The sequence below is a fragment of the Lynx canadensis genome, chromosome A1 (genome assembly GCF_007474595.2).
Source record: "Lynx canadensis isolate LIC74 chromosome A1, mLynCan4.pri.v2, whole genome shotgun sequence".
In the NCBI taxonomy this organism is placed as follows: Eukaryota; Metazoa; Chordata; class Mammalia; order Carnivora; family Felidae; genus Lynx; species Lynx canadensis.
Window position 1 is genome coordinate 107,002,783 of NC_044303.2, and position 15,396 is coordinate 107,018,178.

The window sequence follows — 15,396 nt, forward strand, 5'->3', positions numbered from 1 at the left end:
TCCTGGTGTATCAGGAATCTTCGAGTTGGATATGAGGACTAGAACATGTTTGTCACTTCCTGACTTTGTCTGCAAGGGATCAGAATGTACAATATACACACCATTCATTGTTCGTTCTCTGACCTCAGCTATCTTGAGGGAAAATGCCTTGTTAATGACTTGGTAAAATGAATAGTTTCAAAGGGTCACTACATTTCTGAGTGAGAGTTTTTTGCACCTGGAGACTGGATATCTTTTTTGTTAGAGATTGTTATCTTCCTTCCCTTGGGAAAGGAGTCAATATATCGCAAATCACCAAGAAGCAATGTCAGTGAGGTTAGCCAAAACATTGAATAGTAAGAAATGGACACAAGCAATTGTTAAGGTTCATCATAGGAAGACTTTCTGTGACTTACTGGTTTTAATTTTCCTGCCTCTTCTTTCTCACCACCCTAGTAAGAAACTTTCTAATTTCCATTTACATTTATTGAATAGAATCAAATAGTCTGACAGAACCCTATATGCCAAATATAAAATATATCAATGCACTAGTAAATAGCTTTGCAAGAGGGAATCTTTTTTTTCTTCAATATATGAAATTTTTGTCAAATTGGTTTTCATACCAAATTGGTACCCAGTGCTCATCCCAAAAGGTGCCCTCCTCAATACCCATCACCCACCCTCCCCTCCCTCCCACCCCCCATCAATCCTCAGTTTGTTCTCAGTTTTTAAGAGTCTCTTATGCTTTGGCTCTCTCCCACTCTAACCTCCTTTTTTTTTTTTCCCCTCCCCCTCCCCCATGGGTTTCTGTTAAGTTTCTCAGGATCCACCTAAGAGTGAAAACATATGGTATCTGTCTTTCTCTGTATGGCTTATTTCACTTAGCATCACACTCTCCAGTTCCATCCACGTTGCTACAAAGGGCCGTATTTCATTCTTTCTCATTGCCACGTAGTACTCCATTGTGTATATAAACCACAATTTCTTTATCCATTCATCAGTTGATGGACATTTAGGCTCTTTCCATAATTTGGCTATTGTTGAGAGTGCTGCTATAAAAATTGGGGTACAAGTGCCCCTAGGCATCAGTACTCCTGTATCCCTTCGGTAAATAAATACAAGAGGGAATCTTAAAGATAAGGAAATGGGATAACTCCAAATTAAGTTAATTCCAAAATATAAAGCATTTTTTCTCTTATTAGAATATGTTTTACACTTTAATTCTTATTTTTGAGCAGTTTTCACAAGGAATGGAAAAAGTAACTTTTACCATTATACTAAGGATATCTCAAATGTATTTTATTTAAAAAACATGAGATTCCAGGGGTGCCTAGGTGTCTCAGTCAGTTGAACATCTGACTTCAGCTCAGGTCATGATCTCATGGTTTGGTTTGTGAGTTCAAGCCCTGCATCAGGCTTGCTGCTCTCAGCGCAGAATCTGCTTCGGATCCTCTGTCCCCTCTCTCTGCCCCTCCCTTGCTCACACTCTCTCAAAAGTAAATTTAAAGAAACATTAAAAGAACATGATCTCCCATGAACTTGCAGATACTTCTCTTTTCGGTAGTGTCTTCTAGGTTCCATAGTTGAAGGGAAAGGTGCATACGTGGGTTTAAATTTAATTATAACCCAGGTATCCTCATGTAAAAAGGTGAAGCAGGAAACTAAATAAATTTGGAAGGTAAATACATTAGGAACAATCCACTAGGGGACTCTGAAGCAAAATGGTAGATCTGCATCATATCTGATAGATTTGCAGACAAGAACATTGTTAGAGGCAATATTGCAATGTAAATGTTATCGTGATTTTTTTTTTTTTTTTTTTTTTTTTAGAAATAGAAGCATAGAATCATTTAGAACTAAATCCATTGTACAGATGAGAAAACTAGATTACATGAGGATGGGACTTCCCAAACTTTGAATCATTGCCAGGGGCATTTAGGCTTAAGTAAATTAGGAAGAATTGATGCTATTTCTGTAAAACACAGACACAAATTCCAAATCGAGAAATGTTTAATGACAGGCTGTTGATCTCTGCCTTTAAAGAGTTATATCCTTGTTTTAATTCTTTAAACTTTTTTTAAAAATTTTTTTAATGTTTATTTATTTTTGAGAGAGAGAGAGTGCGAGCAGGGGCAAGGTAGAGAAAGAGGGAGACAGAATCTGAAGCAGGCTGTCAGCACAGAGCCCACTGTGGGACTCAAACTCATGAGCCTCAAGATCATGACCTGAGCCTAAGTCTGATGCTTAACCAACCGAGCCACCCAGGCAGCCCTAAAGAGCTTATATCCTAATCAGGAAAAGAAGGTCAACTTTTGTAGGGGGGCTGTGAGCCCCTCCACCTTGCTAGGGAATATTTAACAAGTGCTGAGTGCCACAAGCCAAATGCCAGAGGGCAGAGGAGAGCACAATCATTGTGGGTTGGGTGGAGAAGCTCTTTTGGGAGGAAGGGACTTGGACCTGGCTGTCAAGGATCCAGGCAGTGGATGCTCCATACACAGGTACCATGTGGAGAAAATAGAAAGTGTTTGGGGAGCAAACTAAGCATATGCTTTATTTTCCAAACAAATGAGAGAAGAAGCTAGAGAAATGAGTAAGTATAAATCACTTACAAATATATGGTAATATATATAGTATATACTATATCCTGAGTCCCTATTGTATGTCAGACAGTATAATAATAAACCCTTTTACAAAATGACAGAATGGAAACTTAACAGCTGTTAAGTATTGTTTCAAGAATGTGCACAGCTAGTACGAACCCCGAATTAAGCTCAGGGCTTCTGACTGCCCTTCACTGCGACGAAATAGGATCGTGCAGATAGTTTGGGGGGGGGGGGATTTAGATCCCCCTGGGAGGTTGTCCTAATGATGGGAAATACAGAGAGGGTTTTATTGATGAGAATCATATACTGACCAGAATCATACAAATTTTATGAATCACTTTTCAGGCATAGGCCTTGCCCCAAATAAATTTGGGGATGTGTTTAAATTAGTGGTCCTAGGTTAGATCCGAATTCATTAGAAAAGGGAGTGCCATAGATATGTATCACTGCCCTCGTGGTTGGGTAAAGGACATCCATCTAGGTATTAAACTACATGTGTGTGGGCTGAATCACTGAATCAGTGAAATCCAAGAATAACAGTTGGAGTTCTTGAGGACCTTTCACAATAAGGTCACTTGACGTGTAGCACTCTGAGCCGGTCACTCCTGTGTCTGTGATTACATTGCAAGTACATAGAGGCTAGCCTGAGGAAGCACACATAGCTTTATCTGGAAGTTATGTCCCAGGCACAGAAATCTTGTTGCAGGTACTAGGCATAATGTACTAATGATTGCTTCCCCCAGGTAAGAGGGCATTCTCAGTGACGGGGTTCTGTTACCTTGCTAATACCTGCATATGTCTCCTTGTGAGGTCCTTGTACAGCCTCACTTCCAATTTCTGACTTTACAACCCCATGACCCTTGGTAAGTTGCTAAATCTCTCCTTGCCGTGGTTTCCCTCTCCACGATAGTTGTCGTACTTAACACATGGAGTTGTTGTGAAGATTCAAAACATGAAGAACAGGAATAACCCATGTATCTTAGCAATTGTACACTTAGAAGGTATCTCAGTGTGCCAATATGATAAGCAGCCACAGGTAAAGCACGTACTGTGGTGTGGACAGAATCTCATTCTTTGAGATTCTAAGACGCACAAGGCCCTAAGGGGGGCCCTCGGGTGGCTCGGTCTGTTAAGCATCTGACTTGATTTCGGCTCAGGTCACCATTTCACAGTTGGTGAGTTTGATCCCACATTGGGCTGTGTGCTGACAGTAGCGGGCCTACTTGGGATTCTCTCTCTCCCTCCTTCTCTGCCCCTTGCCTGCTCTCTAAACAAACAAACAAACAAACAAACAAACAAACAAACAAGAACAAGGCCCTGAGATAGGAAATAAGGAGAATTCAAAATGATAGAAAGCACAGGTGTTTTAGACAATGCTATATTAATTAAGAAAAAAAAGTCACTGTGCCACAATTCTAATTTCAGACACGTCAAAATACACCATGGGTTGATATCTTTTAACTTGTTTCAGTGGTTCTTGCTTTACTTTTAGATGGATGATGACGGAATGGACCCCCTGTTCACGAACTTGTGGAAAAGGGATGCAGAGCAGACAGGTGGCCTGTACCCAACAGTTGAGCAATGGGACTCTGATCAGAGCCCGGGAGAGGGACTGCTCCGGGCCTAAGCCTGCCTCCGCCCAGCGCTGTGAGGGTCAGGACTGCATGACCGTATGGGAGGCAGGAGTGTGGTCTGAGGTACAGTGCACGCCCCCAGCCCTCCCCATTTCATTTCTCTCCTCTGATGCCCACCTTGTCTGACGTCATGTGCTATCATGTTCAGAATCTCTGTTTACAGCAGTTTCAATACCATCTATTAACTTTTCTGACAAGAAAGAGGATATGCTGCTTATATATAATTTTGCAAACAGAAGAAGACAAAGTTATTTACTCTATTCAATAAATATTGTAACATAATCAAAAATGTATTCTATATACACTTTAGGTTGCTGCTTTTTTTGTTTATATACCATGAGTATACTCTTCAGTAGGCAGATTTTTTAAAATTTCTTAATGTTTATTTATTTTTGAGAGAGGGACAAACAGAGCACGAGTGGCACAAGGGGCAGAGAGAGAGGGACACAGAATCCAAAGCAGGCTCCAGGCTCCAAGCTGTCAGCACAGAGCCCAACGCAGGGCTCAAACCCATAACCGTGAGATCATGACCCAAGCCGAAGTCAGATGCCCAACCGACTGAACCACCCAGGCACTGAAGAAATTTTAATACACATTTGACTCATTGTCTTTCCCTCCCTGAACACTTAAAAGAGAAAGAACAAGAAAGGGCGTTATCTTTTAACAATCATCTCCTAGAAGCAAAGACTCTGTTTTTATTTCATATTTAGTATATGGTTTGCATTTAATCATCAATCTAAGAAAGTTAATAGTTTCACCATTTTATAATTGATCTCAGAGACATTAAATAGTTTACCCAATCCTATCTAAGTAGAAGGGCTGGGATTTGAACCCAGTGCAGTCAGACTCACTGCACCACACACCCATTGGCATGTAGTCTGTAGCACACCGGTGTGGTCCACGCCAAACTGTATGGTTTATTTTCTTTTAACCTGATACATATGTTTGTATAATAATACAGAGCAGTCTGGGCACCTGGGTGGCTCAGTTGGCTGGGCGTCCAATTTCAGCTCAAGTCATGATCTCACGGTTTGTGGGTTTGAGCCCCGCCTCAGGCTCTGTGCTGACAGCTCCAAGCCTGGAGCCTGCTTCAGATCCTGTGTCTCCCTCTGTCTCTGCCCCTGCCCCGTCACTCTGACTCTCTCAAAAATAAATAGATTTTAAAAATTTATATAGGGGCTCCTGGGTGGCTCAGTCAGTTGAGCATCCAACTTTGGCTCAGGCCATGAGCTCACGGTTTGTGAGTTCAAGCCCAACGTCGGGCTCTGGGCTGATGGCTCAGAGCCTGGAGCCTGCTTCCGATTCTTTGTCTCCCTCTCTCTCTGCCCCTCCCCCACTCACATTCTATCTCTCTCTTCTTCAAAAATAAACATTAAAAAATGTATATAAAAATAATAAATGGCCATCATTACTTATAGTCTCTAGCTGCTCTGAAGCATTTTATGTGAGTATGTGGCTATATGCCACACTCACACTTACATACCCACACACATGAGCACACACACACACGCACATGCACACCCAGAGCCAAATCATTCAGATGCTTACTTTCAGAATATTAGATAGGATATAAAACTGACAAATAAAATGCTAGGGTATGATGAGCAGCTAATCCTTTGAAAATGAGGATAAAGGAGCTTAGATAGTAAGGTGTGGGAATATTCTTCAATTAACGCAACCCCACACCTACTAAAGTACATTGACCAGTAGCATGATTTGCCAGTGTCTTCCTTTTCTGAGCTACACCTTACACCTTGCTGCTTAACAGATTCTCCTTCATTTTTGATGTGTGCTTTGCCGATGAATGTAGTATCTAATATTACATCCAAATGAATCAGTTCAATCTGGAGAGAAGATTCACGTGAGCGAAGGAAAATATCCCACCTCCAGCCTGACCATAATGTTTTTGCAAACTCTTTAGGAGGAAATAGGTCAGAGAGATTCTGTACAGATTTTTGGCACCAGCTGGGAGAAATATTATGTCTCAATGCAGTCTACCAATTTAAAAAAATGTTTCTCTTGTTTTTATTTAATTTAAACATTGATTTTATGGTTGAGGGTTAGTTCCAACTGCAAAACATTAAAATATAAATTTTAAGATGCTAAGTCACACGTGTAGTCCACTTTAAAGCTCAACGTATTCAAACATAAGCCATAAATTATGAGACAGTTACTCATTTGTATAAAATATACGATATTTATAATATCATTAGTTTCATGCTCAGGTTTTCAACAACACACCTGTTGTAGTCCACGTGCATATTCTTAATACTACGTCATTGTTAAATGTATTCCTGCAACTCTTGTTTTGGAAATGTTTTAATCACAAATATTCATTGAATTTTCAAGGGTTGCCATATCTTTCATCCATTCCCTTCTCTCCTTCCTTTCCCTTCTCTTGCCCAATGCCATTTTGGTCCCTGTGTCCAGATAGTCAGTGATGTATATCTTTGTAAAACTTAGAAGCTTTACACATATTCCATAATAAGAGACATAAATAAAAATGAGATGCCAAGTTGCACCTAGAAAAACTTGTATATTTGTATACAAATATACATACATGTTTGTATGTTACGTCACCATCTTAAATCAGGCATCAGTTATTTATGAAATAAACAAACTGTTTTTCAACTGAATTATATTTTCAATGCTTGCAGTCATTTAGAATGATAATTTCTAGGGGTATATAATTATGCAATTAAATATTTATTTTATTTTTGCTAAGATTTTTCTCTGTTTTAGCTTTAAGAAAAGTTTGTGAGAAAGGACACCCTCTAAAAAATTTTTCTATCTTTTGCAAACATTTCTTGGGGCTACAATAAACTAAATCTTAGCAAAAATAAAATGAATTTTCTTAGATAATTATACATAAAAATTTTTATGGCAATCAAGTTCAGTATTTTATATTTTGATCACTGTATATTATTTGTCTTTAATAAACAATCCTTATGTTACATTGATCTCTGCAATAATGGTCCTGTGTTCCTGAAACTCATTTACCTGCAGCACTCTGTCTTGAGCTTCATCTGGATCCTGGTACTGGCGTATAGCCAGGTGTTGAACTTCTCTTTGTTCTTTAACCTGGTCTATATGTGGTCATAGGCTTATGACAGATGATTAGAAATATTATTTAACAGTGGGCACGTGGATGGTTCACTTGGCTAAGCATCCGACTCTTAATCTCAGCTCAGGTCTTGATCTCAGAGTCATGAGTTTAAGCTCCACATCGGGCTCCACGCTGAGAGTGAAGCCTACTTTAAAAAAAAGAAAAAGAAAGAAAGAAAGAAAAGAAAAGAAAGGTGCGCCTTGGTGGTTCAGTCCGTTAAGCATCCAACTCTTGATTTTGACTCAGGTCATGGTCTCATGGTCCATGAGTTCGAGCTCCGCACTGGGCACTGATACTTCGAAGCTGCTTGGGATTCTCTCCCTCCCTCTCTCTCTGCCCCTCCCCTGCTTGTGCTCTCTCTCCCTCTCTCTCTCAAAATAAATAAACTGAAAAAAAATTTTTTAAAGAGAAAGAAACATTACTTAACATAATTTAACTGTTCATCTGTATCTCCTAATCACGGACTTCATCCAGACTCTCTGATGTTTCCTGCTAGTGTTCGGTCAAGTGTGGCAAAGGCGTACGTCACCGGACCGTGAGGTGTACGAACCCTAGGAAGAAATGTGTCCTCTCCACCAGACCCAGGGAGGCTGAAGATTGTGAGGATTACTCAAAATGCTATGTGTGGCGAATGGGTGACTGGTCTAAGGTAAGAGTCTTTTGGCGTGTCTGTTAGGTTTCCATCATGTCTGCATCGCCCTGGGTGCTGTGACCACACAGCATGCAGTTTAGGACAAGTAGAGGACAGAGGTATAGGTCATGGGAGATGGAGTGTTATATTCCCAGGTTCAAATCCGTGGTCATGATCTCTATAAAACTGTTTTAAAGATTAAATAAGATAAAAGGTAAAAAAATGCTGAAGACCGTCTTTCACTTTTTGACACAAAGGAAGCTTTCAAAAACGGCTATTGTTATTTTCTTGTGAGTTTTTATTCATAATCGTTCTTTGTCAGAATATTTTTGCATGAAAGTTACATAATATTAGAATACTATCAGATAAGACCATTTTGAAAATATAACTAAGTGAGGTAGTGACAGAATCAAACAGAGGCAATTCCCATCCTAATGTATAAAGGCATTCTTTTTCCCATCAATTTTTGGGGATGTGTATAGAAGACAAGGAAAGGAACAGCATACTTGAAGCCCTTTGGTCGAATCAAGTAGACACAACTCATGTGGCAGGTGAACAGAAAGTTTAATGTTGTGGTAATAGTATTATTTAAATTTAAAAATAAAGTGATGCCCCATATATAAGTGAGCAGTCTATCTATTCAGCCTACATAAAGTATTAATCAATCCTATGTTTTAAGATAAAATTCTGAGGGGTGCCTGGGTGCCTCAGTTAAGCACCCAACTCTTGTTTTTGGCTCAGATCATGATCTCATGGTTGAGAGATTGAGCCCTGTGTTTGGCTCTGCCCTGGGCATCGAGCCTGCTTGAGATTCCCTCTCTCTCCCCCTCTCCACCTCCTCCCTCCTCTCTCTCTCTCTCTCTCTCTCTCTCTCAAAAAAAGAAAAGGTATTTGTTTTGAAGTTTATATATTTTGAGAGAGAGATCACGAGGAGTGGAGGGGCAGAAGAGAGCAAGAGTCTCAAGCAGGATTTGCACTGTCAGCACAGAGTCTGATGCAGGGCTCAAACTCACAAACCATGAGGTCATGATCTGAGCCGAAACCAAGAGTCAGATGCTTAACTGACTGAGACACCCAGGCTCCCCCCACCAAAAAAGTATTTAAGATAAAATTCTGATGATATTTAGGGGGAAAATGGCTCTCAAATACTAGTCTTCAGAAATTTAAGTGTTAATCAAATAATCCCCTGTGCCTTTCCACATCCAGTTGTGATATTATATACCTATTATCATGAAATCATAAAATTCTAAGGCTTCAAGGAGACATAATAAATCTTCTCTTCTTTCCCATTATTTTATTTGTGAAAAAAAAATGGTGGCTGCTGAGGCATGGTAAGGAGTGTGGTACTTTTCATAAAGATCCTAAAGGACATTGTATAATGCACTAGGGGTAGCCGTTTTGCCTAATGTTGCCCCCAAAGAAATTTCCTGACATTTAAAATCTATTTACTTGTGATTACTAATGGCTTTCCTCTCTAAAAATGTTTGCGTATTAGCATCACATCTGAGTTCTCATGAACTATACTTCTTTCTAAGACCTACAACATTTAAAGTTTGCATTGGGACTCTTTAAAGGATGCATTTGTAAACAATTTAAATTCATCCCTCACTACAGAATTAGGAAATATTCAGCCCAATCCAGGCAGTTTTGAACTGGTGAACCCTGTAAGGAAACTTCACACTTTAGAGCAAACAACTTTTAGGGGAAAGAGAATTCCAAATTAACCACAGATAGTTTATTTTATTTTCAGGGTTTATGTTTTCCTAATTCTAAGAGAAGGAAATAGAGTAGGAAGATAGGAAAGACCATGGCCTGGAAGTCAAGAGATGAGGGGGGTAGTCTCAACTCCTTCATTATGTAGATGGACCAATTGGTCAAGCTACTGAATACCTCGGTGTCTTTGTTTTCCTATGAGTGAAATAAGGAAGATAGACAACACCATTGCTTTCAAGCTTTTTGTATATTAATTCTTTCTTCAGCACTGATGATATAAAATAGGATGAGGAAATGGAAGTCCTAGTTGGAGGGATATGGGGAAGGTCACCTATTGTTTCCTTTTAATTCTGTGGGAACTCCACATTTGTTTATTTTGGCTAATAAGATTTGAGGTGTTTTCCTTAAGTGAAAGAAGTCTTCTGTAAGAAAAATTTTAAAACCCACAATAATAGATGAGCTATATTTTTCCAGCTTTACTCATTAATAGGAGTATTTTAAGTGGTAAATGTTAATCTCCAGTTCAACACACAAATTGTGATTACAACAAACAGAAGATCCAGGTTTTGTTGTGGCTTACAACACACAACTATAAATTCCTAAATTGCTGTGTATGGAAATACGGCTAGCGAATCCTATTTTCATGACAAATACTATTGGTGTTGATTAATAAATGTGCCTATCATGTGGCCTCTGGTTAAATCTTAAGCAAAATCAAAATTTGTTAACTGGGGAGATCATAAAAAACAGGACTTTTGGGTTTTTGTGCTAAGCCTGAAAAAATATTTTTTTCCAATTTTACTATAATTACATGTGTGTAAATTTTTAGGTATACTTAGACTGAATTACTTTAAGTTGGTTTTGTTGTGTTCTTACATTACTACGCAGCCAGAACATAGCCTTTGTGAGTAAGGAAAGAAGGTGATAACTCTAATAACTATTCTTCTTTATTCTGTGACTTTTTACCTTTGTGCGTCTGTTTGTTTTTGTTTCCTTATTTAGAAGATTCAGTATGTTGCACTTTTTTTCTTTATATGAATATAGTCTGCTCTTTACCTTAAACCAGTTTCATTGTTCTTTTTTATGACTTAGATCTCAGCCTAACAGATTTAAACAGCCTGCACAAATTAAAGTCAGTCGCGCCATGTGAACTTTATTGATTTCACCCCTTCTTTTTCACTCCTAAGAGATCACTTTCATGCAAAAATACAGACCATCCCAAAATAATTACAGAGAAAAGGAATAATTCTGAGATTATTAAGTTTCAGTGAGTAAAGTATTCACGGACGGAGGAAACCATAGATTTCTTATTCTTATCAGCTGTGTCCCTGGAACAGGAATAGCAGCAAGATGTGTGCAATTGTAGGTGATTTCTGTGCTCCTTGGAGGTCAATTAATCTGTCAGTTTCACTTAAATTCTACGAATATTTTTTAAACTATTGATAAACCTAAGTGGACTTAAGATTAGGCCTTGGGTTGACTTGAATCAAGGATATTCAATGAGCTACCCATAAAATCTTGCTGTGCAACGCTGTTCCTCCCACAATATGGGTGGAGCACTAGAGAATAAGTTAAAAGCATAATATGTTCTCAGCTTCTCACACTATCTAAAAGTCAGTGGCCACAAATGGACTAATGGTATATCAGTTGAATGGAGGCTTCCTAGGAAAATGGCTTATTCCCCAAACTGTTCACTGCATTTGTATCAGCCTGTGTGATGTCTATCATTTATGTTTTGGTGATTTTGTGTAAACAGTGGAAAATCTGCTCTCAGCTTGAAAAAGAAAAATATAAATACAGGAATATTCAAAACAGAAAAATCTGTCATAAAAATGTTACCTCTGATTCCTAAGTAGATGTAATACAGCCTTTGTTGAACAATGTTTGCATTTATTCCTTTGAAACTAGAAAATTGGCAAAAATAGGGCACAAACAATGTAGTTCCTTTATTCTGGCTTGCATTAACCAGTGACACAATTATATGCCACATTCTGACTATATCTCTGATATAGATATGGCCTTTGGGTCTTTCTTGGGATAACAGAACACAACCCATATGTTTCTGAGCAGTTAAAATCTGCATTCACTCATTTAAGCTGACCTTAGAACACTGACTTAAAAAATAACATAGTCCCTTATGTTTAATGAAATGCCTTATTTTCGGCCAGAATTTGACCTTTCTGCCTCCATCTGAATGTCTACAGCTTCTTGTTTTCATTATTGGAGCCTATTGAGAAGCAAATAAAAGAGCATTGTTTTATCTACCTGTTACACAAAATTTGGTTCCTTCCTGAAGCTTTTATAGCATTAACGTTTCTGTGCAGCATTAGCAAGAGAACTCATTCAAGGGAGTGTTAATGAGAAACAAAACACCTTGGAATTGTACATAATTATTCTTGGTTTATTCTTAGATTCAATTCATAGTCCACAATTTGAGCTTAATTTAGTACTTCAAGATTCTGGGAAATGAATAGTTTTGGCCACATATCAAATCTTGACATGATTAATAGATTTTTGGACAAGAGATTATGAGTCTTTTTGTGATTATGATATAATTCAAAATAATGCTGGAAGCATAATAAATCATTTTGGATGATTTAATTATATAAATAGTATGTATGGCCTTGTTTAGAAGTGGTAAATATAAAGCTTGCAGTATAATGAGTCATTTTTAACTTATCCTGTAAAAGGAAACCACAGTTACATCCAGTATATTCAGTTGAAGAAGAATCTAAAACTATGAAAGTGTGAATAATCACAGAGGACATTTCTTTCCACTGGAGGAAACCTCAGTGAATCATTGAAGGAAACGTAAAGAAATCCTCATCAGTGCAATCAAGAATATCTATCCTAAACTAAATGACTAGATAACACTGTGTTTTTAATCATGCATCTCTGTAGCCTAGTAGTTTTGTTTTCAGTCAAGGGAGACAAAAAGAACCAGACTCAAAATTCCCAAGGGAAGGATTTCTTCTTGGCCCATAGTCAGGCTGGGGCTTTAGGACTGTGGATTTCCACATACTACTGACCTAATGCTGGCATACACCCCACCCAATTAAAATCCCCTTGCAGGAGGTCCCAGAATCCAAATGTGTGTCTTGTTGGTTTTAATACAACTAAACTAAGTGGGTTGTTAACAGGGTAGGAGAGGGAAGCTTAAGCACTTGTTAGAGGATTTCCCATTCAACTTTAAAGAAATAGTTGCAAATAGCCAAATTAAATACCCTAATAGAATGTAAAAATAGAAAATGTTAACTACCAGCTGAAACCAGAGAATCAAAGAAATGAATGAAATGACAACTGCGATAATGGAGAAAATACTTTGTCAAGTTAGATACATTAGTAAGACTGGTATTTACTGAAGATCAAATGTCATCCTTTTTAGAAGACTAAATTCATATTAATTAAGGAATGCTTGAGGCTTGCATTTCCCAAATTATATTATATGGCAAACCCATTTCTTGGGATATAGTCTCCAGGTCTGAGAAATAATGTAGTTAAACAAAGATAAGCAAATACTGCAAATTGCTGTAGGACTTAAAGATCCTTTAACATTTTCCTATACTTGGTAAATCTCAAAGAGGGACTAGTATTTCTCTTTTCTTTATTTTTAACCAAAGCTCACTTTTGCAGAGCATATGGCTAGTTTGCTATTTAGTGTAATACACTATGGGAAGGCTTACATTAGATTATTCAAATTTGAAAGATTAGTTTTGTAAGTAATTTTTGGAACTGGAGAAAATTTGTAGATTGAAATCAAACTGAAATTATCTGTACCTAAAAACTATTCTTGGTGGATTAACATTTATATATAGAATTATTTTCTAATAATGTCTACAAGTCATTGGAAAAGATAATTGCCTATCATCTTTTTATAATTATAGTCTAAAAAGACACGAAAATTCGAGCAGCTACTCCATAAACCAATAAGAATCTAATACATCAAAATCTATCATTGTTGGATCAGTCAATGAATTAAAGAAATCAGAGATTGTGGGTTTGGTTTTAAACATTTGGACATCAAAGAAACCTATCACAAGGTGTCCTACAGAAGAGATATTTTGCATTATAGGAACATTTACTTTGAAAATACACTTTCTCTGAGTAAATTGTTCATACTACAGAAATTACTCAGTGATAAGTAGAATACTTTCTGTTATGTTGTTTAGATACATCTACTGAATATTTACAAAATTTGCTACTTACCATTCTTTCTGGAGAAGATAGCTATCTTCTAAACCATGCACAAAATCCCCAAATTATTGCCTATCAAATTGTTTAGCCTCTGATTCTTTTTTTTAATTTTTTAAAAAAATTTTAACATTTATTTATTTTTGAGAAACAGAGATAGAGCATGAGTGGGGGAGGAGCAGAGAGGTAGACACAAAATCTGAAGCAGGCACCAGGCCATCATGGGGCTTGAACCCACAGACCATGAGATCATAACCTGAGCTGATGTCGGACACTTAACTGACTGAGCCACCAACATGCCCCTGACTCTTTATACTGCAAGAGAATGGACATTTTTTGCATTGCTATCATTTTTAGTTTTCAGGTCTTCTGACAATCTTATCTGTTGCCCAGATGTATTAAAAAAAAACCAAAAAACAAATTTCAAAGTGTTTGAATTACTCAAAGCAGTCAAAGCATTTGGCTGGTATGATTGAACATAGCAGATGTATATTAGCTTTGAAGAAATGATGCACATATACTATCTGTGTATATATTCTACCTAGAGAAAATTTAAAATTTAGAGAGACTGGGGTAGTGTCTCTCTGTCTCTCCATGTATACGTGTATAAGTATATATAATGTATGTATTATATATGTGTATACATGTATAATTATAAATGCAGATATAGAGACATGTTTAAGATCCTTTGTATTGGAAAATGCAAGACAACTTGTTTTTAATCCATAGGGCTTAATTATACTGTCTCCTTTTATTTTTAGTGTTTATGCATTTATTTTGAGAGACAGAGAGAGAGCACACATGTGGGGATGGGCAGAGAGAGGAGGAAAAAGAATCCCAAGCAGGCTCCGGGCTTTCCGTGCAGAGCCTGACATGGGGCTCTATCTTAAGACCGTGAGATCATGACCTGAGCCAAGATCAAGAGTCAGATGCATAACCAACTGAGGCACCCAGGCACCCCTATACTGTCTTCTTAATAGATCATTGAAAAATCACCAGGCTTGTAAAATTATGCTACCAATTCTCTTTTGCTGCATACCAGGATATCTATAATTTCACTTTCTAAATCATACCTGAAAATATTTTAGTAAATAAATATGACTGAGGTAAAAAATTACTTTTGATGTTCTTTATAGGGGATGGAGCATTGAACATGCCAAAGTTCATTTTGGGTACATTGAGTGTTGGTGGGCAGCCGGGGAGAAGGGAAACAGATTTTTTCACATAAAAAATATAAAGAAATTTGACAATAATATTATAAAATTAAAATCAGTAGTATTAGCCATTGAGTGTTTTTTTGATTAGATATAGTGAAGTGTATGTTTACCAAATGCCAGAGGATATCCAGAGATAGATATAACCATATCACCAGGACTAGCAGAGAATGACATCATTAAAATGCAAGAAAAACATGCAAATGATTAGCCAGTTAGAAAGACATCCTATGGCGGGGTGCCTGGGTGGCGCAGTCAGTTGAGTGTCCAACTGTTGATTTCAGCTCAGGTCATGATCTCATGGTTCATGAGTTCGAGCCCTGTG

General features: G+C 37.7%; 1 protein-coding gene across 1 annotated transcript in view; it reads left to right on the forward strand.

The window, feature by feature from the left end:
* The window catches only part of ADAMTS19 (ADAM metallopeptidase with thrombospondin type 1 motif 19), a 231,323-nt gene that overhangs the window by 199,430 nt on the left and 16,497 nt on the right, over positions 1–15,396 (forward strand). The window contains 2 exon segments of the mRNA XM_030317935.1: positions 4,075–4,279; positions 7,819–7,971. Of these exon segments, the coding sequence (XP_030173795.1) occupies positions 4,075–4,279; positions 7,819–7,971 (358 nt within the window).